The sequence below is a fragment of the Poecilia latipinna genome, unplaced genomic scaffold, assembly GCF_001443285.1.
Source record: "Poecilia latipinna isolate Pla-1442-1.1 unplaced genomic scaffold, P_latipinna-1.0 Scaffold1726, whole genome shotgun sequence".
NCBI lineage: Eukaryota > Metazoa > Chordata > Actinopteri > Cyprinodontiformes > Poeciliidae > Poecilia > Poecilia latipinna.
This window is the reverse complement of record NW_015114342.1, coordinates 53,017-78,778: the sequence shown is the minus strand read 5'-3', so window position 1 is coordinate 78,778 and position 25,762 is coordinate 53,017. Positions and strand designations below refer to the sequence as shown.

Here is a 25,762-nt window from a genome sequence, read left to right as displayed (position 1 = left end):
TCCCACATTTGGGGAATTCGCAGGGGTCAGCACAACCGGAGTGCAATGGCTGAGCCTCACCCTGGGTGAACCACCTTCATGATCATGGTATCTCCCCTGCCAGGTAAGTATGAGTTGCTCTTCTCTCTCGCCGGGATGTCTTTCGCAGACATACCCACATAACTCACGGTGCCAACACAGAAAATAAAGAAAACCAGAATCGGGACGCTGTGGTATTACACTAGTTAAAACATACTGGGATAACTGAGTTTTAGGGAAAAAAACTGAAAAATGTTTTAAAATGTTTAACATAACGTTTGATTTGTTACCCACAATGCAACGCAGCGCTACCCTAGTCAAAGCTAACATACGAAATCACAACTTTTTCTGTTTTTAATCTCCTATAAAACATCAAATACAAAATATGAGAATTAAAATAAACTGACATCGTCGTATTTATTTCTCACTGTCACGTTAGAATACATAATGTAAAAACATCTACGAGCTTTTTACATCGAGGTAACACTACTTCGTGTTGGCTTCCAGATTTATGTTTTGCTGCCATCTGCTGGCAAATACAAATTAATTCTATATTTGAATTGTGTGGAAATACTTCAAACGGCAAAAACAAAACAAGCTTACTGAAACACGTACAGAGTATAAACTCGATTCTGATTTTAATACACATGACATGGCCTATTTGGTGCAGAAAACTTTAATATATATGGATGGGACGAATAACAATCAGAAGGAAACAGGGCTGCACACACCGTTTCCTTCCTAAAACAATGGCCTAAGTCATTTTTGCCGAAAGAGATTTTGTTGTTGTCAAAATCACTTTTGGTAAAAACTGGTACAGGTTATCATGTAAGAACCTGACGACATGAAGACGGAATATCGACACAAAGAAGAGGCCACAATCAAAACTGTCCGCAGATGGCGGTATTACCTTGTTAAAATAACTCACTTCTTATTGTCTTAAGAACTTTAGTTAATTGGCGCCGTCCACTCTTAACAACTAAAATAATAAAGAACTAAAATACGTATCTATAAATAACAATGGGTTTCATCAGTATTATCACTAAATAACTGCAATCATTTTCCACACTTGAACAATACTAAAAGTAACAGTAATACTCTTTTGGTTGTATTTTTTGCCCTTAGGTTGGAAGCCATGTGGCGTCTTTACATCACTTCCCTCAAATATTATCATAGAAGAACTTCTATGTTTTGGATTTAAAAACTTAGGAACAAAAATAAAATGGTAACAAATTTTCTTGTAGATATGTATCAAAACTTTAGAAATTAGATTTTAAAAAAAAGTTTATGTAAAATTTGCAGCTCTAGACACATTTTATTTAGCTCAGCTGAGGGAAAAAATGCTCTTAAAATTACTTTAGATCTCTAAACTTTTTGTCCCAATGGGCCAAAACTGACTAATTTGAATTACCAACGGGTCACAAAATTCATTAAATAAAAAATAAAAAAATGGTTTTCATATTTTTCTTTTACTTCCTTTATCTTTTTTTCTTTTTTGAAGAGTTTTTGACCAACAATGAATACAACTTTTATTTATTAAAAAAACCTTTTATTTATACACCCCTGCCTTTGACTCTCAGAGGTAGTGCCCAAAATTTGTTCTGAAACAAGAGAAACACTACTTCAACATTTTTATTCAGATTAAAATAAAAAGTAGTCCAAGTGATTATTCGAGTAAGAGTAAAAAAAGTGAGTAACTCATGAGATAATTTGGTTAATGTTTAAAAATGATTTAATCAGACATAAATATTAAGATATGAACATATTCTGGGTTTTGTCCTGTTTCATCTTCATTTAGTGAAGGTTCTTACAGTGGATGAAGTATTCAGAAATTTACTCCAGTACAAAAGTACATTTTGCCAAAATGTTACTTCAGTAAATGCCCCGCCTCTCTCTTCAATCTAGATTTTTTGCTGTAACATTGAGGACGGCTCTGTTAAAAACACAAACGGCCAAAGTAATTCTTCTAATTCTGTAGGAAATTAATATAATGAATAAATCGAGTGTTATCTTATCTCAAAACCTCATTTTAGGGGGCACACAGCTTTAGTATCGAGGTTAATATGTGCTGAAATCGTGTGGACTCCGTGTTTAACGTGCGGACCTTGAATGCATCACCCATTATGACTCGAGCCAAGGCGGGAGGGAGGCGGGCTGCTGCCGCTGCTGTTGGTGCGTTTGAGCTCCTTCTGTCCAAGCTGGGTTTTATTTTGAGGGTCGTAAAGTAACTCTACTCCAGCACAAAACATTTTTCTTCACTGAACTGACCTGTAGGAGAAAGAACCGAAGCTCTCTAGGAGGAGAAAACTACATAGTTTGACATCCGGTGGAGCGAAAAGCAGGTAAAGTTTAAGCTAACTCGACGTTACATCTGGAAATCTTTCCGCAGACCCACCGCTGCGTTAATTCAAACCGTTATTGTCACTTTTTTTTATTTATTTACATCTGATTAACTGCTCAAACGTGTTTAATAACAAATATTGTTAGAAATGCAACTCGATTTTATTCAAAAAATGATCTTAGCGAGGCGTTTGACAAATAAAGCATTATTTACATTTTGAGTTTCGTTTCCATCTCCTCCCACATGACTTCTTCCCACTTCAGCCCAGCGAGCCCCTCAAAGTAAAACTGAAGTCAAATTTTGATTATTGTCTGCCACGGAAATCCTTTATTGAAATACATTTTTGATGGATTTGATTTCAATGCAACTTCGAATAGATGTGGTTATGATCGGAAATGCAGGTTTAATGTTGAAAAAGAAAACAACGTTTTTATTCAAACAATTTGGCTTTTTTGGACAAAATAAATATTCAGGGTGGCATAAAAATGAACATTTTCATATCCTAATTGCTCAAAATCCTGGAAAACCTATAGAAATAATAATTTTATTGTCTTTTATAGTAGCTGAACTGAACCTCTGCTGATGCTTTTACCTGCTGCCAGAAATAAATGAAATGCCTTCCTGATATTTCAACATCTTCTTCTGGTTGTTGTTATTCAGCTGTCATGGTGTCTTCATGAAACCACACCCATCATTCGCTCCTGTTGTTGCTCCATTGTTGAACCGCAGGGTGTTTTTGTTGATGTTGGTGAGGGAGAACAGCCCTAAGCTGGTGACTTTATGTTTACCTTTACATATTGAAAATGCATGAAATCTGAAGGTGGATGCACTTTTTAATGCGAAACAGAAACTTGGATAAAACCGTTGTGTCAATCTGATGAGTCATTTTCCTGTCATGCTTGTCAGGCGAAAAAGTTTTCTGCTTTTTTATTTTTATTACTTTAATCTAAATTTTTTTCTCTCCTGTTAGAACCTAATGTTTTAAAATAACTAGACTTTGCTTTGTTTTGAATATTTTATTATTTTCTCATATTCAGCTCCCTCTGCTAATACTTCTCTGTTATTCTGATTCCAGTTATACATGTCAGTAAATAGACATTAAACTCTGTGTTACATAGATGTATGTAATTAACTTTTCTACCAAAGAAGGCAGTGAAATTGCCTTAATATCATGTGATGCTGAAATTTCTTTCAGGAAAAGCATTTTTTACACAGAGTGCATCTCTAAAATGATCTAGAATGGTTGATTTGTCTGTAAAGTTAAACCCAATTTACCCAGTGGGGCTTTTTCTTGGACATTGTCATGGGATTCTTCAGTTTTTTTTTTCTTTATTAAAGCAATCAGAGTCAGAAGTTGTGTTACATGTTTTACAAATAATAGCCAGATTGACTAATTTCTTGAATAATTTGTTGGCTAGTTTAAAAATGTATAATTAATCCAATCCAAAAGCAAACACAAAATGAGTACATGGCATCTTTTTTTTAAACAATTAACACAAACAACAAAATGTCCCCAAAAAACATGATAGAACTGACTTTTCATGCAGACCTATGTAGCCACTGTTGCAGTAATCAATGCGACTAGATCAACACATGTATGAGTTTCACTAGATCTTGTTGGGACATTAGTCCTTTAATATCAGGAATGTTCTTCAGGTGACAAAAGGCTGACTTTGTAACTGCCTTTATGTTTATTTGGAGGTTCAGGTCAGATACAAAACATTTTACTGTTTTGTATGTGGGCAGTGTCCAGCATCCTTACCCACACATCCACTTATCCATCCGTTCATCTACCTTCCCCTCCATCCATTCATCCTTTTAACAACCACTTCTCTTCTCCAATTAGTGATTTCAGTGGGAAAGCCTTTCTGTGTTTCATTCACCATCATCTCCTGTTAATAGCCTGTAAGTGACACTGATATAAATCGTGACTGAGTTTGTAGAGAATGTTTGTCATCCACTTATTTATCACTTTCCAGGTCTGTTTAAACTATTCTGAAATGTCTATCTATAGAATATCCAGAGTAAACATGGATTTTCTACAGTAACAGATTTTGGCCGCTTGAAAACAAAAACTTCTTAAATTGATGTTTCATCTACGTATTATTTTTGACTGAGCTGCACGTATCAAAGAAAACATGTTTCCATCAAACTAATGTTTTTATGTCTGGTCTACAGTGTAGAAACTGCAGTGCTGTTTTTAAACGCTGACCTATTTTGGTTTTTCACCCATTTCCTGTACAAAGGAAGCAGCTTTTAATGCATGTTGGGGTTTTTCAAATAAGTTTTTTAATGTCTTAAGAGATGTTACGGAAACTGAGCTAAACCAAATTCTCTTTCTGGACGTTTGAAGGGAAAATACTTTGTATTTGTCATCCAGTCGTATATGTTGCAGTCAGACTTTAGAACTGGCCATGGTTGCACCAATGTTGCCGTCTAATCTGTATTTTGAATGACATCATTAATGCCTCTGATAAAGAAAGAATACTGCGTGACTGTTTGTCGACTTGCTCATAACATTCTGTTTCTCTGACTCCAGGTTTCTCAAAACAAAAAAGTCTGACTTGTAAAATCTAAATCTCGGGTCATTTTCAGTTTGTGCAAGTTGAAGGTTGGCAGTCAGACCCCTATCCAAGGCTACTGGTGTTCCTCAGGGGTCCAATTTAGGACCAACTCACTTTCAAATCCAACTCTTCATTCTGTTGGTATCTTCCATATCCATCTGTACGCTGATGATGCCACGCTGTACACTTCTATTTCACTTATTAAGTGTATGCAGTGCTTTTGGTCAGTGTGAATATGGTTGTGCATTTCTTGTTCTTTTATGATATTCTTCTGTTTCTTGCTGTACAATGTTTTGATGTTTACTGAACAGGTTCTTGTTGAAAATAGGAATTTGTTCTCAATCAATTTACCTGGTAAAATAAAGGTTAAAGGGGACATAAGTGCAAAATTCACATTTCACACATTTTTGTTTTCTCATTTGAGTTTCTGCTGCTTCTAAAAACAGTAGAAGACCACCCAGCCTTTTTTGCCAATAAGTAGGCCAGTCCCAATTAGCACTAAATAAATTAAATGCATGATAAATTAAAACGAGCCCAATAATTTCCATTTGCTTGATTTATCGTTTTTCTCTTTCTACCAAAAACTGGATGACAAAAGTCTTCAGTCTGGTGTTTTGGTCTCAACTAAACTGGTTTTCTGAAGGACAATTTTGTTTACAGAGACTTCATAATTCAACTTATTTGTTGTTTCTGTTATTTTGTTTAATTATTTTGGATATTTAAAATGTGTTCCAGTTCCAGCGTTAAATGTTAGAATTTAATTTATTTTTTATCCTAGAGCATGTGTTCGTCCATTGTTACGCCATTACCGTTTTATTACTTGAAATATAGTGGTATTTAAATAACATTTCAAACTATACTGTTGTTTAAAATGACAATACTATAATTTATCACAACTTCTTGGACAATTTATCGTCCAGCAAAATTTATCATGTCAGACCGCCTAGCAATAAATTAAGGTTTTTTTGGTGTTTGAAAAATGACCTTCTTCAAAAACCGAAATCAGCAGGCACTGCCCGTTACCTAGCAACCCCAGCAAAGCTCAGCCTGTTACCTAGCAACCCCAGCAAAGCTCAGCCCATCACCTAGCAATCTAAGCAGAGCTCCAGCACGTTTGCTTCCCATGAAAAAAGTTTTTTTTTAAAAGTAATTGTCATGTATAAACTAGTTTAGGGGCATATCGTTGCTGTTAATCCGTAACCACACATCATGTGAGTTTAAACCCAAGCTGCCCGCTTTCCTGGAGAAGTCTAAATAATTTCCCATGACCGGTTCTTCCCACCGAAACATAGAAGTCTCTTTATCGCGATAAAATGTTGGAGCCGGCGTTGTCGGAGGCCCCGTCTCAGACCTTGGGTTTCATTGTGTGCAGGGGGGATGGTGGCTGCGTACGAAGGCCAGTCTTTTGCTGCTCTGAGGAGGCGGTGCAGACAGAATGGGACCCTGTTTGAAGACCCTCTGTTCCCGCCATCCGACCAGTCTCTCTTCTACCAGCGAAATCGCATTGGACACATTACCTGGAAAAGACCCAAGGTAAGGAAATGAGAAACAAGGACATCCCTGGGAAGGGTTTCTGCTTAAAAACCAACAACAACAAAAACAAACGATTGCTATCTCAACGCTTGAACAGTTACGGATATTAATCTGAGAAATCTTTTGAAACAAGACGGAGAGAGAAAGTAGGCTGAAAAAGGGGGTGGTGATCATGAATTAAGAGTGAAAGTAAACAGAGGAGATATTGAATCGGCTGAACATGGAGAAGAATTTAAGGAATTTCTTTTATCTTTTATCCTTCCTGAAATCCAAACTGCAACGAGTAGAAGTCCTTTGTTGTAGTTTGTTTTTTTGCTCCACTCAACTCACTGAGATGTTTATCTGTAACATAAGTAATATGCACACTGGAATTTTAAAAAGTAAATGGACATTGTTGTATATAATCTTTTTAACTAAGGGAATAAGAGATGAGAAGGCTGCCTGAAATCAAACTCTGATCCAAAACTGTTACTTCCTCAACTTATTTATCGCTTTAAAAGACACAAACATGTCCATAAATGACCGTCTCCTCTGAGTCTGGGTTCATTTAGTCGTGTCACTTTAAAGCAGAACACCAAAGAGGTTTTTAATCTCATTGGAAGATGATGAGCAGATAATATAGAACAGAAATAATTGTGGGCAATTTAGTTTTAAAATGAAGGTTTGTGCTCTTTTTAATAATGCAAAGATCACATTCTGCAGCTTATCTGGCTAATATGGGTATAAAACTTTGTTATCTATACATGCAGGAGAAAATGACTGAAGACCAAAGAACAGGGTTGAAATTAATTATAATTTATTTTAATATTAAGGGTCAGTTTAATAAAACTCTATAAAACTAGGGATGTAACAACGCTTAAAAATAAAAAGGTTTTTATTCTGCATTTTCATAGTTTTTGTGCCGGAAACTCAACAAACCGGTCTCCTTCTAATATTTATAAAAAAGAAAAAACTCAAAAAAAAGGAAGTCTAAAATATTTGACTATTATACTAAAATATTTAAATCAGCTTTTCAAACTCAGAAATTTCCATGTTTTGTTTCTAGAAAAATTCTGAATTACTTCTAGCAAATTTTTCTTTCTTTTTTTTTTTGCATCAGACCATAGGACAATACTTCAACTATTCTGAAATCTGCAGCATGATATTTCCCATTTCATTACCTGAACGACTTGCATCGCTTACATATTGTTCATACTTTATTTTTCACTTTGTGGCGTTATTAATTCCTACTGGAAACCAAAATGGTGCCAAACGTGGTTTAAGAGAAGCTGGAGCATCTTTGGTTAGAACGATGTCAGGCGAAACCGAGATCGCTGCAGTGAACTAGAGCAGGCAGCTCAGTGAGAAACTAGGGCTGAAACGATCGCGATTAATCGATTATTGAAATAATTAACTAATTTAGTAATTAACTGGCGTATACTGACTAAAAAAATTGGCATTTACTGAAAAAAAAAACATATTCAGAGGTGTAATTGGGCCAAAACTACAAAATACATATAATATACATTCTGCACTTGAGATGGAAAAGGCCCTTTATCTAATCTGAACATCTGTTCTACTCAGAAATCATCAAATTTAAAGTTTTAGCTTCGCTGGGTTCAAATTCACTAAAACAGTGCTATGGTTTTGCATTTTGGGCAATAAAATATTTATTTCTTTTACAATTGAAAATATATATTTCTTTTTAAATATGTTATTTAAAAAGAAATATTTTTAAATGAAATAAAAACATTTCATGTTTGTTTGCATGAAACAAAGATGAAATATTTTTATTTCTAATATTGTATGTAAAAGTGGATAAATAAAAAATCTGTTGAAGGCTCCAAATATTTTTATCCGATTAATCATCAGAATAATTGATAGAATATTGGTTTTACTGCAGCAGTCATTAGTTTTAAACGGTCTGGGAATCGTCCTTCTCAGTCACAGTCGACGGGCCGAACGTGACACCAGGAGCCACATTTTTATCCACAGAGGGGAACAAAACTAAACAAATGCAAAACTCACTCAACAAACCATGAAAAAGTTCAAACAGTGAAGCTCTTTAATGTTAGCAGACTTTGATTTGTTTCCTGTCTGAATGATGTTTTTCATTTCTCATGATTATTTGTTTGCAGGAGTTCATTCTGCTGAATTGGGATTCTCCAGATTAAATTATTGCTCAATAATTTCCGTAAATAGATTTATCTTATCTCTCCTGCTCAGTATCTTCACAATAAAAACACACGCCTCTTTAAAACGCCTCAGAAGGCAGCAGAGGAGATGATGTTTACAGTTTAATGTAAGGTGCAGCTTTCTGTGTCTACTGGTAAAATGTAAAATTTTACCAGTAACTTTGTCCAGATTCTTTGTTCTCTGAGTAAAAACAACTACTCTTGGATGAAATGAGCGCAGTTCAATGCTTTCTCTGTCAATCATTAATAATTTGAGCAAATAAATAATTAAACTGGTGGCAAAGTGCAGCAGGAAATCAACATCATCGATTCTTTTATAGAGGGATGAGGTAAGGGAATACTGCTGCTTGCTTAACAGGATCTTTTCCTAATGTGTTGAGTGAAGGAGTGTAAAAATGTGACTCGGAAACTTTCCCATCTCCTGAAATGTGCTAACTAAAGAAAACCATTTTATTTCAGTAAAATATTACACACCGAGTCTATGACTGCAGCTACCAATTATTTTAGCTATCAATTATTCTGATGAATAATCGGATAAAAGAAAAGAAAACCTTTCTTATACAATATTAGAAATACGTTAAATGATATCAATAAACAGTTCAATTCCTTTTTTAAGTAAGAAAAAATAAACATTTTATAGCCTAAAATGCGAAACCTGGATTCCTTTAGCAACACTTGATTACTTGTAACAAAGAATGCATCTGATTACTAAACCTACTGCGCCATTACTTCAGTAATCGATTGATCTTGATTAATCCTATTAATCATTTCAGTCTTTTTGCTTTGAGCGAGTGTACATCATCATGTGACGTTGAAAAAGCAGAACTCCCTTTCAGCCGTCAGACATCCAGCTGAACCAGTCTGAAACAGAGCAACCGTCTGCCTCGCCTTGTTTTATTTAACAGGAAAGGGAAGGAAAATCTACAAATGATCTGCTCCAGTTGGACTTTTTCACACATAAAAACAAATCACTTGATAAATAATTAGTAAAAAATGTGGAAGTTATTATTCATAATGAAGCGTTTTCCAACAGCTTTGCCCCATTTTAACCTGAATGAAGGAGTGGCTCGTACCTTACAGGTGACGACATTTCTCTGGTTCTGAACTTTCTGAGAATCTCAAACTCTTCCAGGAATCTGAATTCAGGCTTCTGTTCCGGAAAAGTCTGAGTCAGTCGGAGAAATGCTCATTTGTCTTTAGATATTTTATTTAGAAAATCAGAGATCAGTGTGTGAGAGAAGTAAAACAAGAAAGAAGAAGGAGTAAGAAGTGAAATAATTCTCCTTTTGTACCTAATCAGTCACGTACATGGTTCCTTCCACCCATCTCTCTCCTGTAGGGAGTTCCTCTCAGTTTCTCCCATCTCTGGTTAATTAACTGGTACCTCTCTCCCTAAATCAAACCCGGTTCAAGCGAGTAGGAAAGAATAGAAAAAACGTTTTCACTGAAACCTCCGATATCAGTCCCATAGGTGTAACACTTGCTCAGAAACCTTCATTATCAATTCATTCTTCCCAGTAAATAAGTCAAAGTTTTATTTTCCAAGACATTTCCAGAAGTATGAACTCCTTAAGATGATCTGAACTGTTTTTGGTTTTCTTTACATTTCTGACCATACATTTAAACGTTCCCTGCTGTTTCTCAGTGACATACCAGAGCCTGTTCCCACAGAGTTGCTGGTTTTGCTGGGTGGTTTATCTCAGCTCTGTTATTTAGCTGCTCTCCAGGTTCCCTGCCTCTGTTTCTCTTTGGCTTGTCTCTTAATTGAGCAGCATATTTACTCTTTACTTATCTTTTAATGTTGACTGAGTCCTCTGGGTAACACCCTGTCATTCATTCTGCCCTCCAGTAGCAGGCTTAGACAAATGCACCACATAAAGAGACAAAATGACTGAGTTGGTCCAGTTATTCGCTTTAAATTAACTTAAAGAACAATTTCTCAGCTGTTTACCAAAAGAACAGGCTGAACGCTAATTGCATTTACACATAGGTAAATTATACACAAGTATTGCTAAAAAGTCTACTCAAGAACTGACTAACTGATCAAATGATCAGTAATTTAATATTTAAAAATTGCATCATCAGACAGACCAAAATATAAAGTTAAGAGGACATTTTGGTATTTTAAGGACAAACATTACAATAATTAATATAAGTAACAAACAACAACAAAATCAGGCAAAAGAAAATGTTTCCAATTCAGTTTTGTTCAATAAAAAATATCAGAAACCTTAACAGAAACTGCAGGTCTGTGTCTGTGTCTGGTGAATTTTTGGTTAAAAGATGTTTATTTTTCATTCAGTGGGTAGAAAATCCAGAAATTTTACTCAAGTAAGAGCAGAAATCCTTCATAAATGTAACTAGTCACTGATTATTTTCTCCTCGTAGGAGTTGAGCAGCAACCCTCGCCTGTTTGTAGACGGGCTCAGTGCTCACGACTTGCACCAAGGCCAGCTGGGAAACTGCTGGTTTGTCGCTGCTTGTTCCAGTCTGGCTTCCAGAGAAGCACTCTGGCAAAAGGTAAGAGATCATCTGAACCGGGTGACAAACTCGAGGCCCAGGGGCCAAATCCAGCCCCACCGTAGCTTTTTATGTGGCCCTCTGGATTCCATAGGGACATGTAGACAGAGCCTTCAAGATGGCAGCTGTCCCCTTAAATAGTTTATCTACAGCTGCATTTTTATTAAAATTGTGTGGAAAAACTTTGTAGATATTCCACTAAAGTTCAGAAAAAAATTTTTTGCAATTCAGTTGTTAAATAAGAAACATAATTAAAATCAGACGTGACTACATTTGTTTATACAATAAGTCATTAAACCATGATCCTCCTTCCACTTCCTGTTGTCTTCTTTGTCGCTTCTGCCTGTAGTAACTTCCTGTTGTTGATCATGTGACTCATGTGATGTGAAAATAAGTGTTTCCATTACATTTTGCGAAAGCTGGAAAACACCTCATTCTTGCACAAAACGTATTGAAAAATGTGAGTTTTTTTTCTAAATTGCTGCGTTTCAATTAAGTGAATTTAAATCTGCTCAATCACATAAAAATGCAGCGAGTGCAACCAAAGCAGTTTTTATCTGCATGCTGCCAAATTATCAATCAGTCAATCCAGTTGTTCGTAATTTTGTGATCCTGAAAACTGATGTAAAATCAACAGATCCACGCACTTTTTAATGCACACATGTGAATCTATTGCAATTTTTCTGCAAAAATGGTCAAAAAGAAAAGAAAATCAGGTTTGAGTGATGCTATCTCCCACCTGCAGGTGGCAGTATTTCTGACTTCTGCTACACTGCTGCCACATTAAACATCTTGCATAAATATTGCAAAATTTCTTGCAAAGATTTCTAAATTAGCGCCACAAAATCAGTGATTTTGATTGCAAAAATTCACAAAAACAATCGCAAAATTCACGTAAGAACATTTATGATCTTGATTCAGCCCAAAGTAAAAATGTGTTTGACACCACTGGTCGAGATGGTTTACACATTTCAGATTCGAAAAATACAATAAGTAGGAAGAAAATTAACAAACAAAATTTTAAAATTTTTTATTTTTTTTTATTTTCCTTTGAGGTTCGCTGTTTAACAAAACAGTATTTTAGTTTAATAAGAAATAAACCTGTAATTCTCAATTTAGAGGTTAGGTGTACAAAATGCTAAAAATTAAACTAATTAGTTATTTTCCTTTAAGTTTTGCTGTTTTGTGCAGTAGTATCTTACTTTAGCAATGAATATCCAGTTATTCTGACTGGAGAAGTCAGTCAGAGTTGGTAAACGGTTTCTGTTTGCTTTGTGGGTCACACCTCTTTAGCTATCATGCTGATTTCAGCCCAGCTGAACTGCAGTGTGTAGCCAACAGATGACCTGCTGATCTTTGTGTTCGTACTTGGTCTGTAACACACATGCATGTTAGATTTATCCAGTCAGCGTGTTTTTTATTTTAGTGTGAATTCTGTCATTTGTGTTATCAAATTAATTTTATTAGCTCTTAAGCTCTTGACACAAACTCTGCTGTAGATATTTCCATGTTGACTCCTAAAGATAAGAGTTTTTAAAAAGCTGGAGTGAAATGTTTGTTTTTGTAGATGAAACGTTGAAATGCCATGTTCTGGACTGTTTATCCGTCTCGTTTGCATGGTAATCTACATTTTATTTGTGTGTGCACGCTTTTAACAGTTCTTTTGCACCACTCAACCATGTTGAGGTTTTATGTTATGTATGCCAGAGCTTTAAATCATATATTATTAACTCACTCATTATTATCAGTAATGAATGGAGATGGTGATCAGTGCCATTAAGATTTTACCAAAAAGGTTTGTTGAAAAATCAGTAAAATACTGAATAAAAATCCAACAAACTTCTCAACAGGCATCGATCATCCACAAGGTGGCACCAATAACTGTCTAAAAAGCCTGCTGCCTGATTTTTCATTTAATAACTTAAGCCTTTTTTATACTATATTAGAAATGCATTAAAATGTGGGTATAAATAAACAATTAAGTTCATTTTTTAATTAAGAAAATAAACATTTTAGTGCCTAAGATTGAACCAGATGAAGCTAAAACTACCACTTGAGTTTTGGGTAAAACATATTTACAGACAAACTGTTTTTATCTTAATTGAAAAATAGTTTTGGCTTAATTATTATTCTGAGTGTGCTGTTTGTCCAGCTTGTCCTTTTTTGAGTCTTTGTACTCCAGTTAATGATTAATCGATTACTACTTTAGTTGACGATTATTTCAATAATCACAATTAATCGTTTCAGCCTGAATATAGTTCACATTTATAATTACATTATTGATCATATATTCATGTCAGCTGGATAAATAGATTATTCCTACTGATTTTGGATCCCTGGGTCTGGTTTTCAGCAGATGCTTTTTTTATATTTTTAGGCTTTTTGTTTTGTTTTTGTTTCTGGTGAGTAAGGAGCTTAGCTGATTACAAAAAGTATAAATACTTTTATCATTCTCAAAGACATAAAAGTACTTGTGGATATTTTCTATCCCAAACGGATTTGATCTGTTTTCTTTCTCTCAGTGTTTCAGGTCAGCCATGTTGAGGTTTTTGGAGGCTTTAAACATAAATAAATTTCGTGGGACGTGTTTTGGGTCCGGCCTTTGTGGATTGTGCGTTTCCTCTGTGTTTTCTCCACTGCTCCCTCGTCTGTCTCAAAGGTCTTCTGTACCTCTCAGTTTTCCATCAGCCCAAAGGAAACTGAACTCTTTCCCGGTGTCGGTCTGTCTCTGTGGGCCTGGCAGTTGTCTAGACACCCTGCATGGTTCCGAAACAAACATGGTTCCAGTGTGAGGAGGGCAAGTTAGATGACCAGTTTCAACACTATATGTAGTATTCCCAAAAGTATTTTTTCATTTTTACATTCAGTATGTGTTTCTTTAGGCCAGAACTCTTCAGCCTGGGGGTTGCGGAGATGTTGCAGGTGGATTGTGAGATTTATGATTAATTGTTGTGTTGTTTTTTTTTAAGAAATGTTATTGCCTAAAATGAAATAATAGCATTTGTTTAGTGATGCTTGATCATAGGCAGCTAAAAAATACTTCTAACATCAACATGTGAAAAGCTCAGCTCTTAAAGGGCAAGTATTATTTAAAATATATTTATATTTTTTTGCATCAAAAACACACCCGGAGTGTTGCCTTGATTATTTCATGCGTGTTTGAGAAACCCATGGCAAGCATGGATCGAGCGCCGCCTTCGAGACGCAGCTCCTCCCCCCCTCAGCAGCAATTAGCAAACCCCTGGTGGAACTGGGGATCTTTTCAGTGCAACGCTGGTAAAAACATTGTTAAAGGGTTAACAGAGGAGCCATGCTGTTATGACTTCCTGAAGGCCGAGTTTCAGAACAAGCAGAAGTTTCTTAAAGAGACAGAGACCCAATTTCAAGTTAAATTACAAAGTAAGATTTCTTTCAAGTCACATTTGATATGATTGTTTTTTTTTTAGGTTTGTTGGCTCTAGTGGCCTTTATTTGAAAGTAGTTTGACAGGAAACAGGGTAGTGAGAAAGGAGGAAGATAAGTGGCAAATGTCGCCAGGCCGAGAATTGAACCTGCGACCACCGCCACGAGGACTAATGCCTCAATACTTGGGTTGTGCTTTGCCCCTGAGCCACTACAGAACACCCAATATATGAGTTTTATAACAACTGGGGGTAACAGTTACTTGACTGTGCTGTGAAATAGCACTATGTGCTTGGAAAATACAAATACTGTCCCTTTAACATCAAAACAGTGAAATTTGTCCATTGTTTTTTTGGATTAACTGACTTGTATTTGGATATAGGAGATTTTCTAAACAAAATTTGAACCAGAACTAAAACTGCTGCTTGAGAAAGTTGGAGGTTTTCTCAGCATGTGGTCCTTTCAGCAAATGGTATTTTTTTAAATCTGTATACTCTAGTAATCTATTACTAAATTAGTTGACAAGTATTTCAGTAATTGATTAATCACGATTAATCGTTTCAGCCCTAATAATATTTCTGTTACATAAGCATAATGAACCAGCCTTGCCATCTGAAGCATTTAAGTTTCTGCCAACCTTTGATTCATCATCATTTCTCTACATTTCATGATTTATTTCTTGTTTAGTTTTCGCCGTAGAGGTTTCTACGTAAACTCCGTCCCACTGGATCCTGTTGCTGTTTGGATGTTTTTGTTGTTTGCTTTCAGTGGAAAAGTTCAACATTATCACACAGAAAGAAAATAAAAAGCTTTTAAGCAAAAAAAATATATAAGACAACATTTCATCTTTTCACATCTCTGGTGGTTTTAGGCAGAAAGTGATGGAGACAGAAAAACTAACAGCGTTTAAAGGTTTGTGAACACTTTATTGGCATAACACAGGCTGTAGGATACAGAGGAAAATCTCTTCTATAAATATGAGAAATAAATGTTTTTATTTCCTAAAGTTGTATTGTTTAGATCCAAATTTAAATGCATCATGAAATGGATGCATTTAAACTTGGATAATTTAGCTGGAGGATTTTATGTTACAAAATAAATACACCAGTTATCTTCGCACCTTTTTATTAAAATCAATATTTAAGAATTACTGAATTAAAACAAGCTCCTATCCTGCTGAAAATTACTTGTAAGTTTTGTCCTAATTAAAATGTGCTAAGATATTTGAAATAAAAACTAAACAAAAGTGCTTGGTAAGATGTTGTGTGTTTGCAGTTCAGCTCAACTAAATGTAATCAGAAATGTAGACTAAAGGAAAAAACAAAAGTTTTTATAAATCAGGTTTTGTGTCTGTTCCCTGCCAGTGAAAACAAACGGCTTTCAGAGATTGATTTTGCTCCATTTATCTGTTTTCTGTCAGGTCAGTGTGTATGCATTGTGGTTATTTGAGGTTTCATTCACTGCTGTTTCACTGAATAACATAAAGACAAAACTTCAACTTCAGACTATATCACACTAATTGGATGAAAATGAGAAATGAAGTGATTTCATCAGGCATCGTTTTTTAAGCTCATTGTTTATTTTATTCTCAGTTGTAAGTGGAGGCGGTGTAAAAGCATGCAACAGGACCAGTTTCTTAGAAAAAAATGTTTTTGTTTTTAACTAATAACGTCCGCTTAGGCCTTCTTTTAGTGTTGTAGTTCGACCGCCATCCAGCAGAGGGCGCCGCTGGTCATTCTTAAGAGAGACGGTCCAAACAGAGGCCGATGTGGGATGGAAAATGCACTTTTAAAAGGTTCTGTTTAAAAATATAAACACTCAACAAACTCCGTAACGTATTGCCTTAATAGCGCTCATTCAGACGAGCTGCATGGCGTAGCATTGTAACGTGATTAAAAAAACATGGCGGCAATTAGAAAGGTAGAGTTTGTCGTGAGCGAAGTTTTACATCAAATTGATTCATGCAAAATACTTTAAGTGTGGGAATAATTAAAATAAATCGGTAGCGGTAGTTAAAGACATGCAGACAAAGATTTAAAAACGTTTAGTGGGTTTGAGGGGGGAAAGTTATACTGAAATCTAAACACATTCTCTACCAAGACTGAACGCGGAGGGTTACTTCTCGGGTATGAACTCAATGGTGCAGTCGAGGTTTCCTGCTGTGGACCCGTCCTTGTACGCGAACAGGAAATACATGACCTTCCTCACTTTCGCCAGCTCCGCGATCCTTTCCCCGAACTCCTGCATGTCGGCCTCCAGACACTTCAGCGGCGAGTCCTCCGGGTCCTCGGCGTTTCTCCAGAACGTCCCGATCGGTTCCAGGAGCTGACGGGTCATCAGGTTGGTGAGGTCCGGGGTCCAGTGCTGGGAGATGCCGGTGATGGTGACTCGGCCGTGGCCCGAGAGGGAGAAGTACCAGCGGGAGAAGTTGAGCTCCTGGACGGGGAAGTCGAGGCGATGCACGGCTTCGTGGGGGAGCAGCAGCCGCTCGCCGTCCTGACGCTTCTGCCCGGTTTTCTGCAGAGATGAGACGCGACGACGCATCATCTGCAGCGATGGAGATGAGGAAGGAATGAGAAAAATTCAACAACAAAAAATCTTTACAACATTTTCTAAAGTGATTACACTTTAAAAACACAAGATCTTACCAAGTATTTCTGGCTACGTTCTTGTAAAAATATCTTATTCCTGAAATGGGACAAAACTAACTTACAAGCAAGATATAAGAGCTTGTTTTAAGTTTCCTTAATATTGATTAAAATAAAATAAAAAAATGTTCTACTGACAAATTTCTTCTGAGTAAAATAGTCTGCCATTGCAACTAGAACTTTTTATATCATTAAGGAATTATTGACTTAAAATAAGCTGTTTTATCTTGCTGATGAGTTTACTTGTAAATTAATTTTCTCATTTCAAGTGTACTAAGATATTCGCACCAGAAACTAAACAAAAACACTTGGTAAGATTTTGTGTTTTTAAGTGTGGCAGATATCGACTCCGCTTTGTGACATCAACTCCCCCAGGGTTTTTTTTTTTTTTCTTGGATTAATCTACAAAAGAAAATTTTGCAAAATTTCAACATTTCAAATTCAGAAATTTCGCCGTTCTTGAAAATTTCTGAAAATTTATTTTAATATGAATTTACTTCCGTTTTTTCCATTTACATCATTAATACAATGCCGTAGCAGAAACACTAAAGCTGACCAAGTATTTTTTGTTTCTTGTGTAAATACCTTCGTTCAATTGAAATGAGACAAAACTAACTTGCACACAGCTTTTCAGAAAGATGCAGAAGCTTGTTTTAAGTTAATTCCTTAACATTACCGGAAAATGTCACTGGCAGATTTTCACTTATAACTTATAACAAGATATTTTTCCCATATTATGAGTGAAAAAATCTGCAAGAGGAACTAGAACTTTTTCATCAATATTAAGGAATTATTGACTCAGATCAAGCTCCTATATCTTACTAAAAAGTTACTTGCAAGTTAGTTTTGCCTTATTTAAAGTGCACTAACATATTTTCACAAGTAGTTAGGCAAAAAAAATACTTGGTAAGATTTTGTGTTTTTGCAGTGTACCAGGGAAAACTCTTGGTACACAATCAAACAGTTGCATCAAAAGAAAATCTAAAAAATGTATTTTTGTTTGCAAAATAAATGTTTTGCAAACATATCAGTCGCCTCTAAATATGATATTTTTGAATAATTGTGTCCGATTTCCTGAAGCTGTCAGAAAGTGAGAACCTCACCTCTGTCAGATCGGTGTCTTCCTTAAACTCGAGCACCAACTTCTCAGAGGAAGATTTATCCGCGTCCATGTCCGCCTTTGATCGTATTCCCAGGTTCAGGAGAGGGAAGATGCCAGCCTGTGTGGAGGGATGCAGTGATGGATGCAGCTGAGTTTTTCCCTCCCTCCTCCTCTTTTCATAGACTCGCTCTGCTCCTCCCTCAAACTGTTTCCATCACGCTGGACCAGTTTCTCTCTCTGGCCCTCCTCCTCATCCTGCCCTCAGGGAAGTTCAGTTGGGACATATCGACTGTCATGAATGGATGGAGAAGAGTAGCAGGACATGAGATCGACCCAAAAACATTATTGTACCGACTGTATCCCAGTCCCTCAGTTAAATTTAGAAAATAAACCATTTTCCTCTCAGACTTCTTCAAACTTTTAACTAGAAGTGATTACATCTTCCTAGAAATCAGATTCTCTGAAAGCTGTGGGTCATTTTTTTATTATTTAATGTTTTTTTTAAGGCGTTAACTTGGTGAGTGATGTTTGAAGATGCTAGGCAACTGGGACGCTGATGACGTCCAGAAGGGAACACTGAGAGTTTCCTGAGGGATTCTGGGAGCGCCGCTCGTCTCGGCTCAGTGGATCAGGTGTTTATTTTTAGCCGCCACCTCGCTCAGGTTGGAGTTACATCAACGTTGACGTGATGTCAGTGGGGACGCGGCGCAAGATGCGGAAGAACCGCATTCCCTCGGTGGAAAAACTCAAGAGTCGGTTTTTACTAGAGGCGGATAGAGTAACCAAAAATTACACCCAAGTAAGAGCAGCACTACCTCAACATATTTTTACTCAAGGAAAAATAGAAAGTAGTCGTCCAAGAAATTACTGAAGAGTAAAAAAAAATATTTGGGAAAAAGTTTACTCAAGTAACTGATCAAATTATCAATCAGTTAATATTTAAAAATCACATCATTAGACGTGCCACAATGTAAAGTGGAAATTTTGGTATTTTAAGGACAAAAATGGCAATAATTCATATAAATAACTAAATCAGGCAAAAGAAAATGTTTCCAAAATCTTTTTTTTATTTCAATAAAAACTTATGAAACTTTAAAACTGCAGCTGTGTGTGCCTGTGTCTGGTGAAGTTTTGGTTAAAATATGTTTGTTTTTCATTCACTGGATAGAAAATCCTGAAATTTTACCCAAATAAGAGTAGAAATACTTCATAATAAAATTACTGAAAAGTAAAAAGTACAGCATAGTAAAAATACTCCTAAAAGTAAATAAAATAAAAAAAGTTACTCGGGTAACTGTAACTGGTTACTACCAACTCTGGTTTTCACAAAGAAAAAAACCATCCATCTGTCTAAACATGCTTCATCTGGGAGATTAATCAATTTTATCAATTAAAAGGTTATTTTGTTTTTTTAAAGATTTAATTTGAGAAAAATCTGCATTTTTTTCAACCAATACACTGCTTTTGTTTCCATATTTCAGGGTGACGTCAGCGAAACTACAACACTAAAATACGATCTCTAATCAGACGTTATTAGTTAATCTATTGGAACTAGCTTTAATCTAATAAACATTAATAAGTCGATTAATCGTGTGCATCTCCAGGACTCGGTGATATTCATTTATTTATTTATTCTTCTCTTTTTCAGGTGATTCCGGACTGGAAGGATCAGGAATGGAACGAAGAGAAACCAGAAACGTACGCCGGGATCTTCCACTTCCACTTCTGGCGGTTCGGCCAGTGGGTCGACGTGGTGATCGATGACCGGTTGCCGACGGCGAACGGAGAGCTGGTGTACTGTCACTCCAACGACAGGAACGAGTTCTGGAGCGCGCTGGTGGAGAAAGCCTACGCCAAGTGAGCCTCTGGTTATTTTTTTACTTCTAATTAGTTTGCTTTTTTGACGTCTTTGTCTTCTTCGTGCTTCTTTTATGACCTGTCGCCTAGCAACGGTGACGGCGCTAAAGACAGGCCGATAAAAATAAAGATTAAGATCTTGCTTGGCCTTTTTTTTTTATCATTTATCATTTACTGGATTCTTTTTAATTGATCAAAATTTAATTCATTACATTAGTTAGGGCTGCAACTAAAGATTATTTTAGGAATCATTTAAGCTTTTTATACAATATTAGAAATACATTATAATATGCAAATAAACAAATAATTCCACTCTTTAAAAAGGAAAATAAGCATTTTATTACCTAAAATACAGTAACATGCCAGTCCTTTGGGTTACCTTTGATCATCTGATGCATCTGCAGCTACAAAATATATATTTTTGATTAAATGATTAATAATTGGATTACAAGCAATGGTTAATAGAATATTTTATTTACAAAATTTGGACTTGGTGAAGCTGAAACTATGCAACTTGATGATTCTGGGTAGAAAATATTTACAAACAAAAGTGTTTTTTATCTATAACGTTGATGTTTTTTGTACAGTTTTGACTGAAGCACTATTTTAAATGGATTAGTCTACATTTATTTTTGAGTGTATACTAGAGTTAATGATTTATCGATTACTGAATTAGTTGACGATTATTTCCGTAATTGATTAATCAGAATGAATCCGATTAATCACGATTATTCAGATAAATCGATTTATGTTATAGTTTGTTCCCTGTCTGTGTGTTTGAGGTTGTGTGGGTGCTACGAGGCTCTGGACGGGGGCAACACCGCCGACGCCCTGGTGGATTTCACCGGCGGCGTCTCTGAGCCGATGGATTTGACGGAGGACGGGATCAAAGACGAAGAGGAGAAACGCACCAATCTGTTCGACAGAATCCTGAAGGTTCACGACAGAGGAGGCCTCATCAGCTGCTCCATCCGGGTGAGAAAGAGACGAAGGAAACCCGCAACGTCTGAAACAATTTAGGAAACGAAACTGATAATGGCTGGTTGTCGCTCCAGGCGGTTTCTGCAGAGGACATGGAGGCCAAGCTCGCCTGCGGCCTGGTGAAGGGCCACGCGTACGCAGTGACCGACGTCCGCAGAGTGAGGCTCGGCCACGGCCTGCTGGCCTTCTTCAAGTCGGATAAACTGGGCATGATCCGCATGAGGAACCCCTGGGGCCAGAGGGAGTGGAACGGGCCCTGGAGCGACAGGTCAGCAAACACTCCATCAAAAATCAGTAAAAATACTGAACATTTTCATATTTATGTGAAGATGTGAAGTTAGAATCTTGTTTTAAAAAAAATGAGGGATAATGTCTGTTTGTAGACGAACACTGCAAAAACACAAACACTTGCTGAGTAACTTTTGCCTAGTTTCTGGTGCAAATATCTGAGTACACTTGAAATAAGACAAAACTAACTTACAAGCAACTTTTCTGCAAGATATAGGAGCTTGTTTTAGGTCAATAATTTCTTAATATTGATTAAAAAATATTTGTTACATTGGCAGATTATTTAACTTATAACAAGACATTTTTTCCCATGTTATAAGTGAAATAATCTGCCAGTGAAACTAGAACTTTTTCATCAATATCAAGAAATTGACCTAAACAAGCTCCTATGTCGTGCTGAAAAGTTGCTTGTTAGTTAGTAATAAATTATATTCTATAATAGTGAATTAAAACTGAATTTTAGTTCATTTGTATTGTTTTCATCTCCAGTCGCGTGTGAAAACTTGGATTTTGTCGATTTTGTCAACTGCAGCTGTTCTATGGATGTTTTCATTGGACATAGCATCTCAGATAAATATTTAGGTGACCCTTGAAAACATGCGTTTTGCTGTTTTTCAGCTCTGAAGAGTGGAAGCGGGTCAGTAAGAGTGAGAGGGAGAAGATGGGCCTCACTGTGCAGGATGACGGCGAGTTCTGGTGAGCTTCAGCGCAACGCCGCCCCCTGCTGGCCACGCAAGGCTACAGCATCTCTGCCTCCGAGCATGGCTGCAGCTAACGATTGCTTTAGTAGCCGATTATTCTGACAATTAATCAGATAAAAATGTGAACACGTAAGCCCTTTTCATACAATATTAGAAATACCTTATAATATGCAAATAAAGAAATAATACAATTTATTTTTTAAATACGAAAATAAACTTTTTATTGCATAAAATTTCTTTCGTGAACACTTCATAATTTGTAGCAAATGAATTTTAACCAGGTGAAGTTAAAACTGTTAATTAGATTTTTTTAAAATCTGCACATTTTATATATTTTAATTTAACCTTTTCAGCTTTTTTATGCAATATTAGAACTAAATTAAAATATTCAAATAAACAAATACTTCAGTTCCTATTTTAAATAAGAAAATTGATGTGTTATTGGCTAAAATGCAGTAATATAGTATTCCTTTAGTGAATTTGAACCAGAAAAGAGTTTTGGCTAAAACATATTTACAGGCAAAGGTGATTTTATTTTACATGTAAAATGTAGATGCATATATTTTGTTCAGTTTTGGATTAATTATTGCTCTGAATATGTTGTGATTTTTTTCAGTCTGTATTTTCCACTTGGTGATTAATCGATTATTAAATTAGTTGATTATTTCAACAACTGATTCATCACATTTAATCTAATAAATATTTTTCAGTCCTTCTTTGATGTTAACAGTTTATTTCATCTTAAACTCTTGCTTTCCTCCTTTTATTCTTTCTTCCCTGTCATCTCTTCATCTCCTAATTTCTTCGTTTTTGTCCTCAGGATGTCGTTTGATGACTTCCTCACTAACTTCACCGACCTCATCCTCTGCCGTCTCATCAACACATCCTATCTGAGTTTACATAAGACCTGGGAGGAGGCCGTGATGCGGGGCTTTTGGCGTCACCATGACGACCCGCTTCACAACCGTGCCGGAGGCTGCAGCAACAACAAGCTGTCCTTCCTTCAGAACCCGCAGGTGTTCTTTGGTTTCACACAGCGATGTTAGGCTGCGCTGACACAGCAGCTCCTCATGCTCAGATCCTCAGGCTGAAATATGATGATGATTCTTTCATTTATTTTTTTGCGTGGTCATTCATATTATTCAACTAATTATTTTTGTTCTGAAATCCAATATGTTTTTCCCCTTTTTTTGTGCTGAGATCTTTTTGCTTATTTTTATTTTTTATTTTTTTATTTTTTTTTTTGCCTGGTAATTCATACTGTTGAATTATGAGTTTGTTGAAATCCCATTTTAATTTTTTTTTTCATATTTTTTTCATTTATACTATTCAGTTGTTTTTTTTCCCTCAGCTGGAATCCATTATTTTTCGTGTGTGTTGTCGTTCATACTATTAATCAAACTTGACTGCGATTATTCAGAACCAGGAGCGGCGGCACTGTGAAGCAACGCTTCAGTGACTCAGACTTTTTTCATCATTTCATAATTATAATCTTCAGTCATTTTTTACGTCCATATTTACCGTTTCTGGTTTCTTCTGGTGCAAAATCATGATGTTTCATGTTAATGCCGTAAAAGTCAAATAAAATGCGACACGACCGTTCAGACTGTAGACACTTTGAAAACAATCAGATACAAATTAGTTCCAACTATGAAGTGGCACTGATTAGATTTTTGGGGGGTGAAAAGATCATAATTGGTTTGTTCAGACGTCTGTAAAAAAGTCTGATTTTGGTCGTATTTACCTGCTGTGTCTTCTTCTGCTGTTTGACTTGACATGCGTCTTCATTTTGTGTTGCAGTACATGTTTGACGTGAAGAAGCCGAAAGATGAGATACTGATCTGTCTGCAGCAAAAGGACCGCAAAACCGCTGTGAGAGAAGAACGAGGCGAAAACCTGCCGATTGGCTTCGAAATCCAGAAGGTAGTAAAGAAACATCTGTAGAACGAGCGCCGTGACTGCAGTGTTGGTAAAACTACGCCTCACCTGTGGACAGGTGGAGCTGAACAGGAAGTACCGTATGCATGTTGTGCAGCAGAAGGCTGGAGGAAGCATCTTCATCAACTCCAGGTCTGTGTTTCTGCGCATCATGCTGAATGAGGGCCGATACGTCATCATCCCCACGACCTTTGATCCCGGCCTGGAAGGAGAGTTTCTGCTGCGCATCTTTGCCGACGTTCCCACCGACTGCAAGTACGACGCAAACCCGAGTTCCTGCAACTTCTGTTCAACTTCACTGTGGTTCAAAATGAAATCCAACCACAGTTCAAATGTCACCTTGATTTATTCAAATCAAACTTAATGGACCAACAATTCAGTTTGCACCTTTTATTTTAACAACAAATAGTGACACATTTCCATTTTCCTTAGAAATTTAACGTCTCAAATCATGAGTAACTGCCTATTACCTAGCAACCCCAGTGGAATTCCGCCCGTTACCTAGCAACCCTAGTGGAATTTCGTCCGTTACCTAGCAACCCCAGTGGAATTCCGCCCGTTACCTAGCAACCCCAGTGGAATTCTGCCCGTTACCGAGCATTCTGCTTTATTTCCTCTGTCCTGCAGGGAGTTGACTCTTGATGAGCCGCCTAAGACCTGCTGGTCCGGGTTGTGTGGTTACCCGTCTCTGGTCACTCAGGTCCACGTTCTACAAGCTAACGGTTTGGCAGCACAAGACTCAGACGGAGGTATTTTCTACGTTTATTTTTTTATTATTTTAAATTGTTAATTTTAAATTTTGAAATTAAAATATTCTTCCCACATTGTTGCACATTTTTTTTATTTTTTTTCATGTCATTAATCAGAAAAAGCAGCAAAAGCTTAATGAATCTTTTTGTTTCTCCAGGCTCAGATCCCTATGTGATCATCCGCTGTGAAGGAGAGAAAGTTCGCTCTGCGGTTTATGAAAACACCTGCAGCCCCGTCTTCAACACCAAAGGACTCTTCTACAGGAAGAAAGCCAACCAACCAATCAGCATCGAGGTTTGAGTCGCTCTCTTTTAAAACGTTTAATCCTGTCCACGATGTTGACTTCCTCTCTGTTTCTCTGTTTTCTCAGGTTTACAACCACAACATCATTAAGGACGGTTTCCTGGGCCGCGTGTCGGTGCCGGCCGAGCAGGGAAAGGTCCAGAAGACGCTTCACCTGAAGGAGAAAGACGACGACAACGACCTTCCTGGGACCATCAGCCTGGTGGTGGAGACCAGCTCAGTGCTCACCAGCATCTGAAACCAAAACCTTTTACGTTTACGTCTTTTCTTTCTTTTTTTTAATAAATTGCCTTCAGTATGAACTCAATGTTTGCCAATCAAAACACCAAATAAATCCTCTAGGTTTATCACCACTTACTTAAAAATAAACTTTTATCGTTTCCACATATTAAAGTATGAAGGGAATATTTGGGACATGCTAAAAAAAGAAAAAATAGTCATAAAATTGCAAGAATAAAGTCAATTTTATGAGAAGAAAGTTGTGTTATGAGAATGAACTCATATTACAATAGCATTTGTAATATTACAACTTTATTCTTGTATTATTGTAACTTTATTATTGTATTTTCTCATATTTTTATGACTTTTTCTTGTATTATGAGTTTTTCATATTTGTTTGACAAATTTATTCTGTTTTTTTTT

The 25,762-nt window shown here is 36.5% G+C and overlaps 2 protein-coding genes across 2 annotated transcripts; one reads left to right on the top strand and one right to left on the bottom strand.

The window, feature by feature from the left end:
- Nucleotides 1-2,152: 2,152 nt before the first annotated feature.
- capn5a (calpain 5a) lies at nt 2,153-25,542 on the top strand. Its single transcript, XM_015060575.1, has 13 exons — nt 2,153-2,360; nt 6,296-6,456; nt 11,019-11,150; nt 19,951-20,159; nt 20,942-21,134; nt 21,215-21,408; nt 22,047-22,124; nt 22,950-23,145; nt 23,930-24,052; nt 24,126-24,322; nt 24,695-24,816; nt 24,975-25,111; nt 25,188-25,542. The coding sequence occupies exons 2-13, from the start codon at nt 6,301-6,303 to the stop codon at nt 25,356-25,358; spliced, it is 1,908 nt and encodes a 635-aa protein (XP_014916061.1). The 5' UTR covers nt 2,153-2,360; nt 6,296-6,300; the 3' UTR covers nt 25,359-25,542.
- Nucleotides 16,115-19,193, bottom strand: ompa (olfactory marker protein a). Its single transcript, XM_015060576.1, has 2 exons — nt 18,304-19,193; nt 16,115-17,099 (listed from the first exon to the last, which is right to left on the bottom strand). The coding sequence occupies exons 1-2, from the start codon at nt 18,370-18,372 to the stop codon at nt 16,668-16,670; spliced, it is 501 nt and encodes a 166-aa protein (XP_014916062.1). The 5' UTR covers nt 18,373-19,193; the 3' UTR covers nt 16,115-16,667.
- Nucleotides 25,543-25,762: the final 220 nt, after the last annotated feature.

Excerpts from the sequence above, each read along its gene's own strand:
- capn5a (XM_015060575.1), top strand. The coding sequence starts at position 6,301 with ATGGTGGCTGCGTACGAAGGCCAGTCTTTTGCTGCTCTGAGGAGGCGG. Across the intron at positions 22,125-22,949 it reads CAGGATGACGGCGAGTTCTG|GATGTCGTTTGATGACTTCC; the intron begins GTGAGCTTCAGC and ends TTTTGTCCTCAG. Across the intron at positions 24,323-24,694 it reads GACGTTCCCACCGACTGCAA|GGAGTTGACTCTTGATGAGC; the intron begins GTACGACGCAAA and ends TCTGTCCTGCAG.
- ompa (XM_015060576.1), bottom strand. The coding sequence starts at position 18,372 with ATGGACGCGGATAAATCTTCCTCTGAGAAGTTGGTGCTCGAGTTTAAG. Across the intron at positions 17,100-18,303 it reads AAGACACCGATCTGACAGAG|ATGATGCGTCGTCGCGTCTC; the intron begins GTGAGGTTCTCA and ends CCATCGCTGCAG.